Source organism: Stenella coeruleoalba, assembly GCF_951394435.1.
Source record: "Stenella coeruleoalba genome assembly, chromosome: 11".
NCBI classification, from domain to species: Eukaryota; Metazoa; Chordata; class Mammalia; order Artiodactyla; family Delphinidae; genus Stenella; species Stenella coeruleoalba.
In genome coordinates, this window is record NC_137157.1 from 96,409,924 (window position 1) to 96,431,608 (window position 21,685).

The 21,685-nt window shown below is 54.8% G+C and overlaps 1 protein-coding gene across 3 annotated transcripts in view; it reads left to right on the top strand.

Annotated features, from left to right (window-relative positions):
• Positions 1-21,685, top strand: part of ANO2 (anoctamin 2) — a 333,331-nt gene that overhangs the window by 11,574 nt on the left and 300,072 nt on the right. The window contains exons 2-3 of one of the 3 annotated variants that reach the window (XM_079936516.1): positions 5,839-6,023; positions 7,191-7,517. In XM_079936516.1, coding sequence (XP_079792642.1) covers positions 5,839-6,023; positions 7,191-7,517 — 512 coding nt within the window. Of the gene's footprint in view, positions 1-5,838; positions 6,024-6,629; positions 6,689-6,800; positions 6,950-7,190; positions 7,518-21,685 lie in introns of those variants that run through there. The other 2 variants (XM_079936518.1, XM_079936517.1) reach the window with 2 other exon arrangements.

The following is a 21,685-nucleotide window of genomic DNA, read 5'->3' on the forward strand; positions in this document are numbered from 1 at the left end:
CTGTCTGGTTTTGCCAGAAGTAGCGGCCTCAGAAGGCTGGTGACGGGGGCTGCCCTATTTTTCTGGGCATCTCACACTCACCTGCCAGCGATCAGCAATGAGACAGCAGTGATGCCATGAGGGAAACTTGGAGGATAAGCCCTGCTGCCTGGAAGTCCAGTTCCCACAGGAAACCTCTTCTTGCTGCTGTCTCTCTCAGAGGCTCTGGAAATTTCTCAGGCCCTGATGACTCATGTCATCCTCCTGTGTGCCTGGGGCGCCCACTGCTCTTTCTCTGCCCAGCCTGGCACTGCCTTGCTTTTGACGGTGTCTCCTGGTCCCTTTGCTCCAGTTTTCCCACCGTCACCTACTGCCTGAGCTTTTCTCACTCTCACTAGCTCGTCACATCCTCCTGTTGCCCGTCTGCCCTCCTAGCTCTGAACCTTTGCTGGGACCCGGAAGATTCCTGACACACTGTCTGAGAGGTGTGGCATGATTTGAAGGGTCTGGAAACCACTCCCGCCTTTCGGCACCTCCCCCTGACCTAACTGGGTGCACAGTGCCCACCATTGGATGGTGTTCCTGCAGGCGAAGGCCCCTGCCCTGTAAACATGCGGGTCTAGTGAGGTCTGCAGAGCCTTTCAGGTTTTCAAAATGCTTTCACTCAGATTATCTCAGGATGTCAGCGCGGGTTATTTGTACTTTGGGGTAGGTTAGCTTCTTCGCCATGGCAGTGAGGGTTGGAAACCCCTGGTAGTGGATGGGGGGTGGGGTGGGTGCAGGCTTACAATATGGGGACCCAGGCTGGGGAGGGGCCTTGGGCAGCCCAGGGAAGGGACAACAAAAGGGCAGGACCGCAAAACAAGTTCTCTCTGTTCTTCCATTTAGATTTGGGCTGTTCCCTGCCCCAAGTCTCTGTTCTTTTCTCTCAAAATCTCCAATCCTACTCATTCTCCGTCTGCCTCCGTAGCACACCCTGAGGTGCCTGCAGGCCCACTGGGTGATGGAGCTTAGATCCAACTAGGAGGGGTGGAGTTCATCCTGGAAATACCTGGCTCTCCAGGGTAAAGAAGTGTGTGGTGGTCCCAGATGAGTAAGGAAACCAGCTCCCCTGTAGCGATGGGGGTGGACAGCAGGGGCTTCTCCTGTCTCACCCAGGAATCCAAGAGGAAGCACACAGTAACCAGCAGACGGGGGCAGGGGGAGTGGAGCAGAGAAGTCTGGGTGGGCAGAGACGGACGGAAGGGCAGGCACTGCAGCCCCAAAGTGGGACTCGTTCACAGTCCTCACATTTTCTGCAGCTCACACGCTTCCAAGGAATTTTAATCTTCCTCTTGTTCTATCATCACACTCCCCTATGAAGAAAGGAACAAAATGACCTCCTCCCCCCAACGATGGAAGGAAAAACTAAGCTCAGAGAAAAGACAGTATTTTTCCAGAACTGTGGCCACGCCAGGACTAGGCACCCAGGGTCCTCCTGGCTTGGTGTGGGGCTGCTCCTGGGAGGGTCATGGGGTGGGGGGACGTGGCTAGGTCGACCCTCGTGCTTCTTAGGTGGTCTGGGCTACCCCCGTGTAGTCCCAAATCACGGTCTGGTATTTATTGATGTTTTATTCTCGGTCTGACAAAGACTGTCCACCGTGGCCTTGGACCACCACTCGGACAGACTGCAGGTGCCTTCAAACCGCAAGCCAAGACCAGGATGGCCCCCCTTCCCTCATCTCCTCCCGCCCCGCAGAAGGGCAGCCCCCAATCAAGTGCCCCTGTGGTGCCACTGCCCTTCAGCGTCTCCACAGATGGAGCAACTCAGAATACTGAGAAAAACTCAAGTTCCAAAGAGATGAGGGGTAGGAAGCAGGGCAGGAACAAGGTTGGAGAATCCATGTCCCACCTTCCAGTTCATGGTAAAGATTTTATACTCAGGCAGTGGGACCCTTTGAAGGGCTTTGAGAGGGGGGGTGGAGTAAAGTGATGTCTAATTTTGAGGGATCCCTCTAAGGGTGGAGGAGGAGGATGGACGGGGGGCAGATGTGGATGTGCTCCTGCCCAGGGGGGCCACCCCTGTCCATGCTCAGCAGGGGGCCTCTGGTCATTTCCATCTGGTCACACTTGGACAAGGTGTGGAGGGCTCTCCTCTCCCGCCACCCTAATGCTCCTGGAGGCTTATGAGGGTCCAGACAATTGGAAGATGGGCTACTCACATATGGGGTGGTCAGTTGGGGTGGTCATTTGGGGAGCTGAGCAGAGGTTTGGGTTATAGAAGGAGTCCCTTTGACTGGACAGTTATGGGTTGTCACTAGTGGGTTATCTTCCCTCAGTGACGCCAGACAATCAGGGCTGCTGCTTGAGTCCCACTCTCTACGGCTCCCTGCTGACCAGTGGGGTCCACTGCCTGAAGCTCGGAGGCCTTCCTCGGCCAACTTGGCGTTTGTCTGCGTGGCCCTACACCTCCGCCTCCACCTCCCTCGGCACCAGCTCAGCTTGTAGCATCTCAATCATGTGCGGGGTGGAAGGAGATTAACTCGGCTTGTAGTATCTGAATATTCCTGTCTCACCTTGATTAGTAGCTTTTCTGAAACAAGAATGTGCTGCGCTTGGGTTTTCTGGGTTCCTAAGGACCAAAACTGCAGGTGGCCTGGAGCTAGAGGAAGAAGCATGTTCCAGCCAGCAGGAAGAATCTATGCAAGGTCCTGGCAGGGAGGCAGTGCGATGCATCAGAGAGACTGAGAGCATGAACTATGGCTGGAACTCAGAGCTCCACCAGGACACGGGACAGATGAGGCAGAGACGTGAACAGGCCAGACTCCACAGGGTCTCACAGCCCAAGAACGTGGGAAGCACCAGAATTCTCCACACAAGAGGCGTCATGGCCTGATTGACATTTTGAAAGGACCCCCTTGTGGGGAACAGTGGTGGGGAGCAAGGATGGAAGTGGGGGGGTGTTGGGAGAGTGTGGAGTAAGACAGGTGAGCAAGGATGGTAAGTTGGACCAGGCTAAGGTGGTCCTGGAGGTGGTGGAAAACAGATGGATTTAGGAGGTATTTCAGGGGTGAAATTCACAGGCTCCATCACAGATCGGATCTGGGCTGTGAGGGATGAAGGCTGTCAGGGCTGCCTTCAGATTTCTGGTTCGTGGACTGAGCGATGGTGGTAGCATTCATAGAGATGGGGATACTGAAAAAGAGTCGCATTGTGGAGAAGGTCGTAAGTTTGGTTCTGGACGTGTTGACTTTGACGGGCCTCTGAAACATCCAAGCAGAGATGCCAGGTGGGCAGCAGGGTGTATGGGTCTGGTGGCTAGAGAAGAGTCGTTGTGAAAGGTTAAGTTTAGAGAGTCATTGGCATAGAGGTGATAATTAAAGTCATTGGCCTGGATGCGAGTTCCCAGGAAAAGAGCTGAGTGTAGAGAGGAGGCCCCAGGTCCAGGCCTTGTGAAAATGCATCTAGTTGATGCAGAGACGGTAAGCTATGCCTCCCCTCATGGCACCCTACCATTCTGATTCCAGTTCCAGTGTGTGGGTTTTTTCCCCACACCAAGCAGTTCTGCAACACCAGCTGGGGGTCCTACAATTCAACTCATTTCCGACACTGTCCACCTGGAGACAGCATCGGATTGCACAGGTTAAAGGGTGGGAAGGGGGCACTGAAAGTTCCACCCTCTCATCACAAGGTTGGTTCCCCTGGCAACCAGCCCCCTTCCTTAGGTTACAGAGGGGCTTTCCAAAAGTCACCTTATCAACACAGCAAAAGACACCTTGATCGTTCTCCACATTTAAGGAGTTCTAAGGGTTTTAGGAGCTCTGTACAAGCAACAGAATGAAGACCAAACTGTCTGTTTCTTATAATAAGTCACAGTGTCACAGCCCCAGAGCCCAGGAGGGGAGCTAAGCCGCAAGCACCCATGGATCTCTTGCTCAAGGCAGCTTGTGCTAAGAGCAGAGGGAAGGCCGTGGAAGGAAAATCCAAGTGGAGTCGGTATTGCTAAGGGAGCTCTCTAAAATGTCATTATTGCCTGGAATGTCTTTCTGGAGCTGGAATGGCTGAACCATATGCTGTGCCCTGATCACTGGTTGTGGGGAGGAGGTGGGCGTGAAAACATGGCCCCGGGCAGCCGTGATCCACGTGTCAGAGGGCAAGTGGAGGGGCCAGCCAGGATGGCCAGCGGAGCCCTGGAGGCCAGCCTCAGACCCCAGCTGGCACCTTTAGGGGACGGTGGCTCCCGGTCAGTGGTTTGACAGAAGCTTTAGGCTGATCTGAACCTGAGCTACCCAGCTCACAGTTGTGTGACTGTGAGGATTTGCTGTCGAATTGCTGTCGAGGAAAGGTGGACGCTGACTGGGCATGCCCGGTATCACCTGCCCAGGTAGGCATCAGGATGGCTCCGGCTGTTTAGACAGGCACGCGGAGGTTTCCAGGCCTTCCCTGGGGTGTAGAGGCCTGTTCTCAGTTCTGCCCTGGGCAGAAAGGCACAAGGGGAGAGGGATTAGCAAGACTGGGGACCAAGGAAGGAAGCCCGTCCCCTGATACCCTGAGCTGGAGGCCCCCCACCCCCCATCACACCACCAGCACGATTGCCCACTCCTGCCTCTCTGTGTTCTGTCCTCTGCCTTCCAGATGCTTCAAGACCCAGCTTCAGGTTCAATTCCTCCTGAAGCCACTTTGACTTTTCACCTTTCTGGTCTCCCTCAGTATAGACCAGAGCCCACAGTCTAGACACAAATTATGGAATCTTTACTTGCTTGTCATAATTGCGTTTCCTGCACATCAGGGGTATCTTCACAAAGAGATGATACATTTCTTAAGCACAGGGACCCAATGTCCCAGTTCTCCCGAAACTGCCTGGCAGAGAGCTGGGCACGTAGCCGTCTGCTCCACAAGCCGGTAACTGACCAGAGGTTCTGTTTCAAGAGACCAGGAAGAGCTGCCTTTTATACATTTGTTCGATCATTCATTCATTCATTTGACAGGGTCTAGGGGCTGAGCTGGATGTATAAGGTGTGATTTCTGCTCACGCAGAGTTTAAAATGAAAACATACGAACAATGATAGTAACCACTTTTTTATTGCATACCCGTAGTCGAGTGACTGTCCGGGTGCTTTGCACGTGTATCTCTCATTCTCATTCTCACTCCATCCTACAAGTTAGGACTTCTCCTTATTTTACAGTTGAAGAAACAGGCTCAGAGGCCTCAGAGCCAGCATGTGACAGAGCTGAGGTGTCAGCCCAGGTGCCCTGAAGGGCTGCTCTGGGGGGGGCAGGGGGCAGCAGGGGCATGGGGACCCTTCAAGGGCTCTGGAGGTCAGAGGTTGCCCCTGCCCTGCACCCACTCCTGGTCTGTCCTTGCTGTCTCCTCGAGGGCTGTGAGGGCTGCCAGGGTGCCTGCTGGTCTTGCTGCCTTAGGAGGGACGCTGAAGGCTAAGCCTTTGGCATTAATTCAGGCTGGCTCTCCAGGCAGTGCCCCACCCACCCTGCCCCCCGGGTGCCACCCCTCTCCGCTTGTCTGGGAATCATGAGAGATTATGACAGCCGTCATCGTCATCGGGAGGAGTTCCTGCTGGTGGCTACGTGTGTGTGTGTGTGTGTGTGTGTGTGTGTGTGTGTGTGAGTGAGAGAGAGAGAGAGAGAGAGAGAGAGAGAGAGAGAGAGAGATGGGGACACCCCCAGCCCTGTGGCCAGCGTGAACCTGTCTAACTAAGCCTGTGACGGATGACCGGGGTGAGGGGACAGCTGTGGGGAGATGTGGCCGCGGTCTCAGTTAGGGTCACCCTGGTGTCCCCGCCTCAGTGCCTCAGTTTCTCCGGGTCCCCGGGTTTCCCATCCCCTGAAGCTGCTGTCCCCCTTTGTCCTTGCCTCACACAGGTATCTCCCTGCTCCCTGGCTCGCCACGCCGGCTGTGCCCCCGGGCAGTGGTCAGAGGGGGCCAGGGCCCCAAACACGGACAGCAATGCCTCCAGGTGCCGCGTCCCGGAGCCCGGGGTCTCCAGGGCAGTCTCACCCGACGTTCCAGCCAGGCGTCCGGTGGAGGGAGGTCCCCAAACAGCTCTGTGAGTACTGGGGTAGGCGGATGGGCCAGCCTGTGCGGGGGTCCCCAGGAAGCCTGTGGACTGGGGGTTCCTCCACCTGGGAGGCAGGTGTCGGGGGAGGGGTTTCTGTTAGGACCTTTTCCTCTCCTGTCTCTCTGAGTCATGGTGACACACTGTCCCAGCAGCGCCGGGGCCCTCTGGTCAGAGGAGGACCCGGAAGGCGGGCGTGTGAAAGGCCAGGGGGCCCCGCCCATTGGTCTGCAGACTCCCGGGCTCCCCTCCCTCAGGTCGGAGGAACCAGACCTTTGCTGGGGCGGCTCCGAGGCTCTCTCCTGTGCCTGGCGCTTCATCTGGTTGCCCAGGTGACCTCTCAGGTGGCTGCAGAGGCAGCTGGGTATCAAAGCGGTAGTAAACAGGGAAACACCCAAAGGGGGAGGCGGGTCCCTCCCCCCACTCGGCCTCATGCTTTCTCCTCCTCCTCTCTCAACCTCCCACCTCGGGGAGCAGACGGGAGTGGACCGCCGCCCGCTCTGGCAGGGTCCTCGCCAGTGGCTGGAGAGGAGGAGGAGGGGGAGGATGTGGGGCTGTGACGGGCAGTGTACAGTGAATCCGCGTGGGGTGGGGGCAGGGGTGGGCCAGGCGGCTAGAAATCGGCCTGCGTTCCAATGGATCCAGAGAACCTGCCGGTGAGTACTGCGTGTTTGCAGGAGGGCCGCACATCTGCAAGGAGGAGGGGGTGTCGTGGTGCGTGCTGGGCGCCGCGTGTCAGAGCGTACTCGGGTGACGCGCGTGCGCACAGTGTGTGCGGGCGTGTCCGCTGGGAGACCGAGTGCGGGACTGTGCGCATGCGCAGGAGCGGAAGTGGCGCTCTAGGCGCGAAGGGAGGCGGGCGGTGGGACGCGTGGTGTTGGCGTCGCCTGTGCATCCGGGTACCGGAGCGTGCACGTGTGAGTGGGCGCCGCAGCGGCGGGCGGCCGGGGCCCGGGCTGCACCCGGTATGGGGTGGAGGCGCCGCGGGCCCGTCGTGGCCGATGAACTGGGGCCCCTCTCTCCTTTCCTTGGGGCCGGGAGGGCCTGGCTTCCAAGTCCCCTTCCTGGGGTGCAGAGCGCAAGGTCAGTTCAGGCTCCCGCGCCTCTCGCCCCTCCCTCACTGGACCTCGCCGCCCGTGTCCTGTTCTCTCCGGCCAGGTCATCAAGAACTATCTGGAGGCCTGCGAGCCGCTGTCCTCGGAGCCCCGTCTGAGCCGCCTGCACTTCCACGACAACCAGAGGAAGGTCGACTACGTGCTCGTCTATCACTACCGGAAACGCGGGGCGCACCCCGGCCACGGCTCCCCTGGCCACTCGCTGGCGATCGTCTCTAATGGCGAGACGAGCAAGGACCCCGACGCGGGGGCTCCCGGTGACATTGAGCCGGGGCCGCTCGACGCCCTGGAGGAGGAGAGGAAGGAGCAGCGGGAGGAGTTTGAGCACAACCTGCTGGAGGCCGGGCTGGAGCTGGAGAAGGACTTGGAGGTGAGGTCGGGCAGGTGGCAGAGGGTACGGGGTGGGATGGCTAAGCAGGCTGGGCTCCTGCAGGAAGCCTTGGCTTTGTTCTAGCGTTTGGCATTGTTGTTGTTTTTTTTTTTCTCTGGTGGGCAAACCAGATTTTTTTGCTCAAGGACTTGAGGAAGAGTTTTGGGATCCCAGGTGCTGGTGCTGGCGGTGGGGTGCCCATCTGTTCTGTGGAAGCTGGCTTAGTTAGAGACAGAAGACACGACATTTCTTGCTGGCTCGCCATCCTCTGGCCTTTGTAATGGTTTCCTTCGAATGAAGACCTGGTTTGCCTGTTGAATTTTGGATTAAAATTCCTGTATAGAAGAACTACATTATTAAGGAACGTGTGGGAATTCCCCGGCCGTCCACTGGTTAGGACTCCACGTTTTTCACTGCTGAGGGCGTGAGTTTGATCCCTGGTCAGGGAACTAAGATCCTGCAACCTGCGCAGCCAAAAAAAAAAAAAAAAAAAAAAGGAATGTGCTTGCCTAGGGCCTTCAGGGAGTTGGTTATTTGGGAACTGAACATCAGATATATTTTATCAATTTGTGTATGTATTCCGACCTCTGATCAGTAGCCAGCCTATGGAAATCCATTTATCTACATATTCGTCCGTCCGTCTGTCCATCCATCCATTTTGTCACTCACTCCTCCATCCATTTCTTCACACCATACGATCCTTTAAAGATGACCTGCCTCGCCATCCCATCCAAACTCATCTCCTACCCCTCCCACCCTCCCGTGCTGGCCCCAGCCCCTGGGCCTCATCTGGGTTGTGTGTTGGTCACCGTTACTTCAGGGTCTTTGCGCTGGTTGCCCCCTCTGCCCTGGGCGCCCTTCTTCAGACCTGTGCACGCTCAGGCCCTCACTACAGACTTCTGCCCGAACATTGCCTCCTTCCAGACCTCTTCCTTGACCGTCTTAGGCAGAGCACTCCCAGCCCTGTCATTCTGTTCCTTGACTCTGGTTAGCTTTTCTTCGTTATACTTAGCACCTGAAATAACACGGTAGATTTGGTTATTTTTTCATCTGTGACCCTACTGGCTCCATGAAGGCGGGGGTCTTGTTTGGTTCACTGCCGTATCCCTAGCACCTAGGACAGAGTCTGGCACATAGTAGGAGCTTAACCAGTGTTAGTTGAATAGATAAGTGATGTCCGTGAGTCTCAGGTTCCTCATTTGCAAAGTAATAGACGTCCTGCAGGATTGTAGTTTTACATGCCCCCTCATTAGAAGGGGCAGTGAAAACATCTCGCACAATGTCTGGTACGCAGTAGATGCTCATTAAGTACTCATTATGATTATTGAAAAGGGTGTCATGCTGAGGGGTGGGGTGACATTCTCACCAGGAACCTGTTTTGTTCCCATTAATGCCATCCGCAAACTGGAAGGGACCCCCAGAGGTCATTCTCCCATTTTTTATGTGGCCCGGCTCAGACCCCTTGTGCGGACCTGTGCTGCTCACCCAGACCCTTAAACCAGGAGCCCCTTCTCTCATTAGTCTTTGCACCGCTGTAGGGACATTGTTCTCTTTCAGGGCTACTCGGGGCGCCCTTGCTGTGGGAATGCTGCCTCTGACTTTTGGAAACCCAGAGCTTGCTTGGTGCCTCTGATTGGGGTCTGGTGGGAAGGTTTCTTTAGGTAGCAGCGTGTTTGGGGGGCCATACGAGGAGCTCTTGACGTCACCACCATGGGAGGCTGCACCTTCTTCTCTGGGTGTCAGGGAGTCAAGGAGGCTCAGGGAGCGGAGGCCTGAGCCTCGTGTGGCTGCTGAGTTGGGAGATGGCAACCTGCCCCAGAGCTGGACTCTGATGCCTGAGTCCAGATGTTCACATCCCAGGCCTGGCATCTGCCAGCCTCACGGCCTTGGGCAAGTGACGCGATCCTTTTGAATCACAGTTTCCTTGTCTGTAAAAAGGGAGAAACACTACATTCTTCATTGGTTTGTGGTGAAGATGAAGTAAGACAACCAAGTAAAGTATCTAGAATAGTAACAACGAGTATTACTGCATTGTTATTATTGAGAGTTCCCAGATCTAGCAAATAAAAACTCAAGATGCCTAGTTAAATTTGAATTCAGATTAACAGCAAATAATTTTTTTAGCCTAAGTGTGTCCCATGCAATATTGGGGACATACTTGTACTAAAAAATTATTTGTTGCTAATCTGAAATTCAAATGTAACTGTCCTTGTAACTCCTCCTACTGCTGCTAGTATCGCCGCTGTCTTTGCTGCCCTCCAGTGTGTTTCATTTTGGTTGCTATTGGATTTTCCTGGCTTTGGCTGGGAATTAGGAGGGCCCAGAGAGAGCTAGCTCTTAGGACTGACTAGTGTTAGGTGGCGCTGTGGAGTGTGTCCTGGACTGTTGTTCCTGTTGTGTACCCACCCAAAGCACCTCCCTTCTGGCCCCTACCCCGGGCTTCAAGGCTGACTTAACTGTTCTTTCTTGGGGCCTTTCCAAGCTACTCAGCCTTCCCCAAGTCCCTTCTGTCATCAGGGCCTCCACCACTCATGTAGCCATCGTGACCTACTGTCTTGCAGTGTTTTTTTGTTTTTTTTTTCTTTCTCTTGTCTAAAAATTAATTATTCTTATTTGCTTTGGCACCTCTGTTGCAGAGTTGGGTTAATTACAGTGCTCAGTCATGGTGCATTATTATCAAGGTTCTGCAAAGGTCCTTCTTGTGACTTTTCTAAATACCCCCTGCCTTTCACTCTAAACTCCTGCTCCTTCCACAGGCAATCGTTCCAATGCCTCGTGTTTCTGGGAAATGCATAGTGTCATTTTCACTGTATGCAATTTGTTTTTCATTAAAAAAATAGACGTTATTGTTTAGAACAGTTTTAAGTTTACAGAAAAATTGGACAGAGAGCTCCCCTGTCCCACACACCCAGTCTCCTCTGTTATTAATATGGTACGTTTGTCACAATTAATGAGCCGATATTGATACACTGTCATTAAGGAAAATCCCTCCTCTGTTCAGATTTCCTTAGTTTTTACCTTCTCTCTTTTTCTCCTCCAGGATCCCAGCCCAGATCCCAGGTTATATTCAGTGTCATGTTTCCTTAGGCTCCTCTCGGTGGTGACAGTTTCTCGGAACTGTGTGCATTTTTGATTTACATAGAGGAGCTCTGTTTTACAACCCATTCTGCATCTTTCTTTTCCCCCCAGCACGATATTTTTCAGACCATTCATGTAGCGCCCGTGCACCTAATCCCGTTTTTCTAACCGACGAGCGCTTGTTTACCTAGTCGCTCCCCGGATGATAAGAGCACCCGGTTGCCACCCAACAAGGTTGCGAATGAATTGTCACCTTCTTCAGGGCAGTGTCCCATCGTCCGCTCCATCTCTCCCCCCCCAGCCCCCATGCCATGTTGGTGCTAAACCCTGAGAGCTGGAGACCGTGAGGATCTGAACAACTTTCTTGGGGCCTGTGGGGGTCTGAGCCGTTCTTCTGTGTGTCAGGATGCTCCGCCTCTGGCCCTGAGCAGCAGCCTGGAACTGGCCCCTCACGGGGGCAGGGACATTGCTCGGCTTCCCCTGGTGGCCGTTCGGAGAGCGCGTGCAGTGGCCCCACCTGCGCGGCTGTCTCCGCTCTTCCGGGCTGGACCGCCTCTTAGGCTCTAGTTTCACTTTGAAGACCAATGGAGAGGAAGCGGGGTTTCTATCAGACACCCATGGAGAATATCCACTTAACCTTACAGACTGAAAGAACTTTGCGGCCACCAAACTCTACTTGCTTGAGTATCGTGGAGTTCATTTCAACCCTCGTGGGTACCTGGCCGTGCTTTAGACAGGAGGAGAACTGACGTGTACTTTGCGTTTGGTGTTTCACGTTTTGTGTACGTGTTGCCATGTATCGACAAGGTCCATGTTCATATTTTAAAGACTATTCAGTATTTATTGGTCGACTAAACCACAGTTGGCTCTGTTTTCTTACGTTTGGTCATTTGATTAGAATTTCATCTAAAGACCTCGCTGGAGGGACTTCCCTGGCGGCCCAGTGGTTAAGACTCTGCGCTTCCACTGCAGGGGGCAAGGGTTTGATCCCTGGTCGGGGAAGTAAGATCCCGTATGCCACGTGGCGTGGCCAAAAAAAAAAATTAAAAACATAGAGACCTCACTGGAGGTGCCTGTGGATGACAGAGACCCCTGCACCCTCACTGCCAGTTCGGATAAATGAGGGCCCCCTGTTTGGAGTTGAGCATCGCTGCTGAATGGGAAGCTAGTGCAAGCAGTTGAGGGACTCACCCAGCCTCGAGCCTCCAGACAGGCTGTAGAATGGGGGGGCTGAACACGGCCTCCTGTGACTCACCGCCTCCAGAGCGCTCCCAGACCTCCTCCCCTGAGTGAGACGGAGCCCGAGGGACAGAGGCAGAGACTCAGGTGGCACCGAGGGGAATCCAGAACCTGGAACATGCGATGCACTTGGTGGGCCTGGAGGTCCTGCTTGTGGGCTTGGCGGTAAAGACCTTCTCCCAGCCTGCAGGCCCGGAAACTCCAGCAGGCGTGGCCCCAAACTTCATCTCTGTGAGCAGCCGACGTTCCCAACTGGGAGTGGAGGGAGGGCGTCGACAGGGAGACCAGGCGGCCCCTGCTCGGCGCTGGCCTCCTGGGATTAGGGCACCAGAGGACGCATAGCAGGAGCTGCCTCTAATCAGCACATGGCCCTGCATCTCCGGCAGCTCCGGGGGCTGCTTTGGGCACAGTCAGGTGTAGAAGGGGCACAGTGCCAGCTGGCGAGTCCTGGAAGCCGACAGCTTCATTCAGGAGGCGGAACTCTCCTCTCTGGCCTGGTGTCGGCTGGCAACCCAGGAATGACCAAACTCCTCTCTCTCTGCGGAGAGGAGACCCTCCTCCCGTCAAGGCAAAGGATGACTCTGACACCTGACTCCGCACCCTGTAGCCCTGACGCCTGACACGTCAACCCAAATTACTGTGCTGGCTCAAAAGGAGTCGTCTAGGGGACCTCTGAGGTGTGGGACATTGTAACCTCCCAGTGGGGCTCATTTAGGGGGGAAGCTGGCAGGCTGGGAAAATCAAACGCTGCCTCACTCTCTTCAGACCAGAGGCCACTGTTTCTTGACCTTTGTCATCACTCTTTTCAGGGAAGAGTTTTTATACATCGGATTAAACAGCTGATGGGCACCTCCGTCCTCCTAGGCCCTTGGACAGTGGTAGGGCAGCTTTGGGAATTTGCTCTGTCTTTAGAGTGTGATTTGGTCTGTGGCTTTTTTTTTTTTTTTTTTTTTTTGCGGTACGCGGGCCTCTCACTGCTGTGGCCTCTCCTGTTGCAGAGCACAGGCTCCGGACGCACAGGCTCAGCGGCCATGGCTCACGGGCCCAGCCGCTCCGCGGCACGTGGGATCTTCCCGGACCGGGGCACGAACCCGCGTCCCCTGCATTGGCAGGCGGACTCTCAACCACTGCGCCATCGGGGAAGCCCCGGTCTGTGGCTTTAAGGAAGGAAACTGTCTCTCCTGAGTGCCTTCTGTACGTCGCATAACGTGGGATCTCGCTTCCACCTGTGCATCCTCTTTGAGTCTCCGTGAATATCCCGCAAGGCGGGTGTGAGTCCCATCTTTTCGAGGAGAGGAGGAGACAGGCTGGGAGAGGCTAGCGACTCAGCCACGGTGACATCTGCTGAGTGATCCAGCTGGGATTTCAACTTCAGCTGAGACCTTCTGGGGGCTTTGCCATCCCAGGGAGAAGTGACAAGCCCTTGATAGCAGTTTCCTATTTTTCCTTACCCAGAGTTCACAGAGGTTCTCTGCAGGGGCCTGGAGATATTGATCTAGAAAAGGGGACTGCTTTAGGGGCACCTTTGCTTTGTCCTCCGTTATAGGGGCACAGGGTGGGCGCAGAGCAGTGCCCACCACCAGTCTGGGCCTTTTGCTGTCCTGAAGGCTGCGGTGGCCTCCCCGAAGGACCAGGCCAGCCTGGGTGACCATTTCTCCTTTTATGGTATCAGTTTGCAGCCCTGCAGATTACAGACACTCAGACCTGCACTGTCTTCTCTCTTACGTGTATAATCTTCCTTTGCTGGGAAAACTAGAATGTAGGAGATTCCCTAACCCTTAGGAAAGCCGTGCTGCTTGCTTTTCTAGGGTGACAGTGTCCCCTGGAGGTCTTCCTGTCCCTCGCTCTTCCTCAGGCCGCAAGCAGGCTGTTGGGCGCTGGAGTGAGGGGAGTGGTGTATTTCTAAGGGCTGGGGGTTCCCACACCCCTGTTGACACCATCATAAGATTAGTCTGCTTCCTCCTCAGGAATGGGATAGGGGTTTGCATTCTTAAGGAAGGCTATAGGGAGTGCAGGGAATGTGGCATTTAATCACGCCCCAGTCCATCCTGTTTCCTGGCGATGCTGCTGCGCTCTCATGGGTGTGCGTGGCAGTTCCGCAGCTGTTGACTTGCACTAATGACTGGGGAAAACACGATGATTTCCCCCTGGCTTTGGATGTGTTCCTGTCTCACTTGCCCCACTCTGAAGCCGTGTGCTGGAGCCCAGGGCGTCTCACCTGCCTCTTTCCTGCCCCAAGGGAACTTCAGAGAACACAGCAAAGACAGCTGCAGCAGCCCCTGCCCTCGGGACTGCACAGCTGAGCAGAGCAGAGCAGAGCTGGGTGGACCTGGTCTCCCAGGAGAGGCCTCCAGGCAGCCTGGGGTGGGGATTCAGAGAGAAGCAAGGAGGGCAAGTCAAGTTCCCCAAACCTGGGTGAATATCAATTTCCCTTTTCAGAGTTTGTAATTAAAAAATTAACATTCATGGACAGCATGGATGTGCCTTAAAAAACTAAAACCAGAACTACCGTATGATCCGGGAATCCCACTCACAGGCATATATCCAGAGAAAACCATAATTCGAAAAGATACATGCACCCCGTTGTTCACAGCAGCACTATTCACAATAGCCAAGGTATGGAAGCAGCCTAAGCGTCCATCGACAAATGAACGGATAAAGAAGGTGTGGTCCATATATACAGTGGAATACTACTGAACCGTAAAAAAGAATGAAATAATGCCATTTTCAGTGACATGGGTGGACCTAGAGATTATCATATTAAGCGAAGTAAGAAGGACAGAGAAAGACAAATACGTGACATCGCTTATATGTGCAGTCTAAAAAAATGATACAGGTGAACCTGTTTACAAAACAGAAACAGACTCCCAGACATAGAAAACAAACATGGTTACCAAAGGGGACGGAGGGGGAGATAAATGAGTTCGGGATTAACATATACATAGTACTATCTATAAAATGGGTAAACAACAGGGACCTACTGTAGAGCACAGGGAACTATACTCAATATCTTGTGATAACCTATAATGGAAAAGAATCTGAAAAAGAATGTATCTGTATGTATAACTGAATCGCTGTGCCGTACACTTGAAACTAATACAGCATTGTAAACTAACTAATCTTCAGTTATAAAAAAGAAAAAAAAATAACATTCATTATTCTTATTTTATGCTCGTGGTACCCTCACTGGGATGGTTGGGCCATCTCTCATCCCCTTGATGTAGGAACAGAGGTCCCTTGCCAGGCTGCTGGGGAACAGGGCTGTGCCTGGAAACCGGGTCTCCTCCCTCCTGTTCCGCCTCCCTTCTTACAGCGACTCTGCAGGGTGGTGTTTGGCTTACATGGCCCCCCTGCCATGCAGACAGACGCTGCCCAGGTTATCAAAGAAATGGCTCCGGTGAAAAGCGGGCCAAGGGTTTGAACAGAGTTAGAAGGCGCTGGGGGCTGGCTCTTTCTCAAGGCCTTTACGTCCGGGTGTCTTTCATCGATCAGTGAGCTTCTAGCAGTCCTAGGATTCCTCAGAAGCGGCTGGAAGGAGGTTCTGGGCTTTGATTATCCCATTCCCCCCTGTGGTAGCAGAGGGCCGGGCATCAGCGGTTGACGTGCTGAAGGCTTCTGGCCTGGGCACCCCTTGGCCTGCTTGTGTTCTGCTGGTTTTCTGTTACCAGGGGCGATCTGTGAGGCACCCGGAAATGGGGTCACGTGATACGTGAGCGGGAGGGGCTTGGAATTTCTCTCAGTTCCGGAAGAGAGTGGGAACCGAAGTCGAGAGGAAGTGACTTGTACAAGCTCACGCTGCTGGTTCCGTCTTCGGCAGACGAGATCCTGATGGCAGAGAGTCTGCGCAGACAAATGAGTCATGCGGGAGATGACCTCCTTCTGTTAGGTCCATCTTGCTGGCAGCAGCCTGGTGTCTGGGCCTCCTCGCAGGACTGTCGGGGGGCCGTGGCTGGTGCGTGTTCTGACTTAACACTGCGCTCTGCTGGGGGTTCAGTATTTTGTGTGTCACGCTTGCTTCTCTCATTTACGTCAGTCTCTGTATCTGGTGAAGAGAGGGTCAGGGGACAGCTGGTCTCTATCCTGCTAATTATCCCTCTTCACGGCAGGGCTAAATATTTCGGTCTCTGAGACAAACGTGGAGAAAGAAGGCCTTTCCCCGCTGGTCGTTTGATAAAGTCAAGGTCTTTGTCAGCCAGGGACCACTTGGCGAGTCACTTCAGCTGTAAAGATGCCCAAAAGGGAGGCAGCTGCCCGAGAAGACCCGCCGGGCTCCGTCTCTGGCCTCCTCTCCCTTTAGCAGACGTTCACCTCCGAGGTGGGGCTGAGGCCTCTAGTCTGCTGGGCGAAGCAGACGTGACCACGGAGAGCCACACGGTCAGGTCTAAAAGCGCAGTTACAGAGGTGGGAAGAGAGTGCTGGGAGAGTGGCCCGTGGCCTGGGTGACCGGGAGAAGTTCCACTCCTGCCTTGAAGCTCTAGACTGAATCACCTTCCCTCTCCTGCCCCCAGATGCTTGGGGCCCAGCAGACCTGAGTGTGCTGTGTCTGCTGCTTTTACCAGCGCTCCAGGGGAGATTCGCCCTCTGCAGGCTGGGACGCTGGGGAGGAGGGTGCAGGTCGGGAAGGCTTAGCTGACCTGGGTGTTGTACGCGGTGAGGTCTTTCTTGGAGCCTCTGAGGTCTGGAGACGCCATCGGTTGTATCCGGTGCTTGATCGATGGTGAGGATGTTCTGGGCCACCAGCCTGACGTGTCCCCCTCTCTTCACTGCAGACTGTTTTCTCAGCGTTCTCAAAAACTGCGCTGATAAAGTCAATTTTCTCAATTTAAAATTGTTCTTAACATGTCTTTCCCTTCAGCCTTCGGGAGCTGTTAGCACCTGGCTGCCAGTGTGTACTTGGTGAGGGCAGAGGAAGTGGGTGAGAAGGAGAAGAATATTAATGGGAAAGCTTAGAGTTGGCCCATCAGGTTTAATTTTGCATTTGATTTTGGCGGTGATTTTCTCTTGCCTATCCTATGAGTCCTTCCACTAAAATTGTTCCTAGTTTGAATGTTGGAATTAAGCATGTTGGTTTTAAGGACTTTCGTGAAGGGTTCTGCAAGGAACGCTGTGACCTGGGCGTGTCGGCCCGGCCTGCCCTGGCGTCGGGAACAGACAGCTCCTCGCTGTGTGCTCTGCTGAGAAGCCCGACTTTTCTGGATGAGCAAGGGGTGAGTGGATGGTGAGTCTGAGTAGGGCCGTGGCCTTTGCCCCGGGGAGATAATGCGCCTGTTTACGTCCAGGCCACAAGCAAAAGCGACAGGGCCCCCATTGTGCTCCCTGCCTCCCCCGTTCCGTGCATCGGGACTTCAGGGAGGATAGGCCGAGGGGACAGCGGGAGCAAGAGGAAGGAGAGCTGGCAGGATTGTCAGCCGTTAGCCGGCCACGTCACTGTCTTCCGAAGCAGACGTGCACGGTGGAAACCCCGCCTGCTCTCGCCCTCGTCCCTCCTCCTCACCCAGGAGGTTGGCTGAGGCCAGAGTGCGTGAATCTCCCCGGAAAGGTTCGTGGAAGTGGACGTGTACTGCGTGGGGCTCCTGGGGGACTCTGGGTCCGTCCCCACATCTTCCAGCATGAGATCACTGCCCCTCGGGCATCACTGGGTTGGGAGTCCCTCTGCTGTCTCCCACCCATGACAGCCAGCAGCCCGACTCTGTCCAGCTCCGCAGTCGTGGGCCCGGGCCGTGGGCCTGGGCTGGGTGACCGCCGGTATTCTTGTCACTGTCTCGTCGTGTTTCTGCTGGGGGATGGCTCGCCGTCAGGTGTCGAGAGGCGGGAGGTAGCTGCCTGTGGATGGCTGCCCCTCCCGTCTGAGCTCCTCCAGCCCCGGGGGCGTAACTCATCCACCGGCCCTTGGAGGGTCGAGGTTTCCCAGGCCTGGGAGAGCGCCTGCGGGGTTTAGCACCTTTTCAGGATTGGGAAGTCAGAGGAGTGGGATTTGGAGGGTGTGCTGACGGGTCGTGTTTTCTTTGTCAAGTGCAGACTGGGGAACCAGCAAAGGCTTCGGAGCTGAAGCCCGGGGCCCCGGCCTGGGGGTTTGCTGCTGGAACCCTGCCTTGCTGCCCATCCACAGATGGCGGCGCCGTGTGCGTTGCTGTGTCCTGCGCTCCGGGTGCAGCTGGAGGCGACGCATTCAGACCGACTTGGGCCAGGGCCTGGGAGCAGGGCTGTGCTGGCAGAACATTTAGAAGACCAGCGGCTCTGGGCGGGAGTTATCTCCTGCTGTCACCTGGACCTCTGTGGCGGCGGAAGGTAGAGGGAGGAAGTCTGGCGCGCAGAGGGCGGCAAGCAGGGGTCGCGGGTGTGGCCTTTTGCACGTTTCTTAGCCACGCTGGGCCAATCTTCTCATCTGAGCCCTGGAGCAGCCCCTTCACAGGCTGCAGAATGTCCTAGAAGGAAGGACCATCACTTCCCCAGGCCTTGGTAGGAATGGTGTGGGCTGGCTTCTTGCATCGGGTTTTCCTCTTTGCCACGGGCCCAAGTTGGCTCTCCCACCTGCCACATTTTGCTTTAATTTTCCACGATTTGTACCCTTCCTGTGAGCTGGGTTGAATTTCCTTTCCATTTTCTGAGTGAATGAACATGCCAGTGTGTGGATTAGGCCTCCCCAAAGGGAGGAGGCGCGGGGTGTTTGATGTCTGGTTGGGGGAAGAGATGTAATCACGAAGGCTTAGACGCTGATTCCTTCTTTGCTGGGTTCCTCTGGCCAAAGGGTCTCACAATTTCAGTCATTTTAGTGCTGTGATCATGATCTTGAATACCCCTGCTTACCTGTTTCCTGATAAATAGTAAATAGTTATTTACTGTTTACGCTGTTACTTGCTGAATGTTTTTGCTAAGTTGTTCACTTTTTAAACCTAAATTTATTTTAAAAAGAAATACTGTATCATTATTATCAATGGAAAACCAACACACCAATAAATAGAAAATAGCTACAAAAATAAACCACAGCAGAAACACAATAACATCACTGGCTTCCAGCTGGACGCAGTTGGCTGCAGAAGGTCCGAGGCTGGGGAGCAGAGGCTCATCTCTGTGGAGAAGGCGGCTTATGACGTTGTGCACTTAAAACTAACATGATGCTCTATGTCAGTTATACCTCAATTACAGAAGCAGGAGAAAAGGTTAAAAGAAAGAAGGAAGCTTAGGTAGCATCAGAGAGCTTAAAGATGTACTGACATCAAATGGAGACTTTATCTTTGCAGATAATTGAAAAGGGACTTTCTCACCATTTGAAAATGTTATCTGGGGCTTCCCCGGTGGCGCACTGGTTGAGGATCCGCCTGCCGATGCAGGGGACACGGGTTCGTGCCCCGGTCCGGGAAGATCCCACATGCCGCGGAGCGGCTGGGCCCGTGAGCCATGGCCGCTCAGCCTGGGCGTCCGGAGCCTGTGCTCCGCAACGGGAGAGGCCACGGCAGTGAGAGGCCCGCGTACTGCAAAAAAAAAAAAATGTTATCTGATGCTCTTTTGTGTGTGTCCTTAATCTAATGCTCCTTGTTCGTGGGCAGAATTACCAAAGCACTTAGTTTTACGCCCTCTGGAGCTTCACTTATCCCCAGATAGACTGAGGACTTTGCGAGCAGAGACTGTGTTTTATTCCTCTTTTGTTTGTACAGTGTCTGACGCATAGTAGATACTCAAGTGTGTTGAATTGACTCCAAGCATAATGTGTAGCAAAGACAGTACACGGTGGAGTTGTTCAGGGGAGGGGACCGTCCCCAAGAGCTGGAGCTGGCAGGGAAGGCTTTCCCAAGAAGAGAGACCCCGCGCCCTTTCCCTGAGCCCTGCTCCCACTCTCAGCAGCCTGGATCCCCGCCCGCATTTCCTTCCCCCCTCGCCCCCTCTCCACCTTCCGGCTTCTTCTGCAGCAGCTTCCCCAGCCAGGGAAGAAGATGCCACAGCCTTCGGAGCTCCCCCCGCCCCAGTCCTGAGGGGAGGGCGGAGGGGGACAAAAGCAAGAGGAGGGGGTGGGAGGAAGGGTCGGCAGGGGAGACAGACAGACAGACAGACACACAGGGCGGGCACCGCTGGGGTAAACCTGAGCCCTTTCAGGCTGCCCTCGGGTCCAGCGTTGAGAGGATTGGCGACCCTCCTGGGGAAGAGGTTGAGCCCTGGGGGTTGTTAGCAGCTTTCCCTAGCTTTCTTCCCTCCCTCTCCAGTTCTCTCCTTTCTTCTTTCTCTCAGCACCTTCCAGCCCTGCCCTTGGGGCAAATCCCACGGCCCAGGATGATTACCATTGCTGTGGACTTGTTGATGTTTGCGTTTAGGCCAGGCTTGTCTCCATGTGATCATGAAATCTTTCAGAAACAGACAGAGACACAATTTCATACGGATTGTATGTCAGGAACTGCCTGCGTGACCAGGGCTGTGTCCTCAAGGCCTCTCTGGCCCTGGGACCTTGCCTTCATCCAGAGACCAGAAATCTCCTTCTTGGTGCTGCCAGGAAGACCTGTTCTCTCCCTGCTGCCACGGAGGCCGCAGGGATCTGGACACTTCCCTCCTTGAGCATCTTAATGCTGCTTTTGAAGATATCAGTCATGACAACAAATACTTTTCCTGTGCTCTGTACGTAAAGCAACTCATTGAATCTCTGTAAAAACCCTAGAAAAGATTTACTATTACTGCCTTTATTTTTCAGATAAGAAAACTGAGTTTACTTGGTCAAGGTCAAAGAGCTGTAGTGCCAGTGAGGGATTGAGACCCTGCAGCGGAGTCTCAGGAACTGCAGTGTCCCACCCCTCCGGGGGTAACGCTTCTGCCGTCTGAGCCTGGTGTGGGCAAGGGGGAGTCCTCGTTCTCACTACTGGGATTGTCGGCCACCAAAGCACATTCAGGAGAGGAGCCGGGAGCCTCTGAACTTGGTCCCCGTTCTGCCCCCTCCTTCGCCCCTCTTATCCGCCAAGGAGGGCGGTCATGGGACGGGGGGACAGCTGGATCCCCGCAGATACCTCTTAATTACCCATGGACTGTGTTTGTGGCAGGAATCAGTCTGCCCGGGGCTGCCTCTGAGACAGCTGGGTAGATCTGGACCAGCAAACAGGGTGAGAGGCAGCAGGGGTTCCCAGGAGGGCGAGGCTGGGCACTGACACTGCAGGAACTGGAGAGAGCGCGGGGTAGCCTGGTGTCCGGAGCCACTTTGGACAGTGAGCCAGCGTGGAATGTCAGCCCCCTGGGAGCGGGGCTGGGAGGACCCCCTACGTGTGTGTTCTGCCCTTTCCTGCCCGTGGGCATGAGGAGGGCTGATGGCGGGACCCGTTTGTCTCGGGTGCCCGGCCTCTCTCTTCTGTGGCTTCTCCCATCTGGTTCTCCCATCTCTCTCCCCCCTTTATATCCACTCTTGGGTCTTTCATTCAGACCCCTCAGGACAGCCGGACTTCGCAGCAGCTGCGTCTTTAACAGGGATCAAATCTGTAGGTGACGGTGGTGGACTGGGCACCGGCGGATGGAGCAGGGCTCTGGGAGTCACACTGGAGCGACCCTTTCCTTTATCAAGGACCACGGCCCCAGACGGGCCTCCTGCCTTCCTTTACCCCCACCTTCAGAAGCCGCTTATATCAGAGCTTAACACCCGCGCGTCCTGGCCGCGTTGGGATGGAGCATCCCTCATGTGCAGAGGCCCGTGCTGGTGTGGGGTGACGAGGAGGAAGATGTCAGCACCCTTGGTGGGGGTGGTCAGTGTTTAGCGAAGGGCACAGCAGGCAGACGGTTTCTCAGGGTCATGCAGGGCGACCCCTGTAAACGTGCAGGTTATTCCACGTATGGGCACGTGTGGTGGCGAGTGGCTAATCTGCTCACGGCCTCTTGCATTCTGG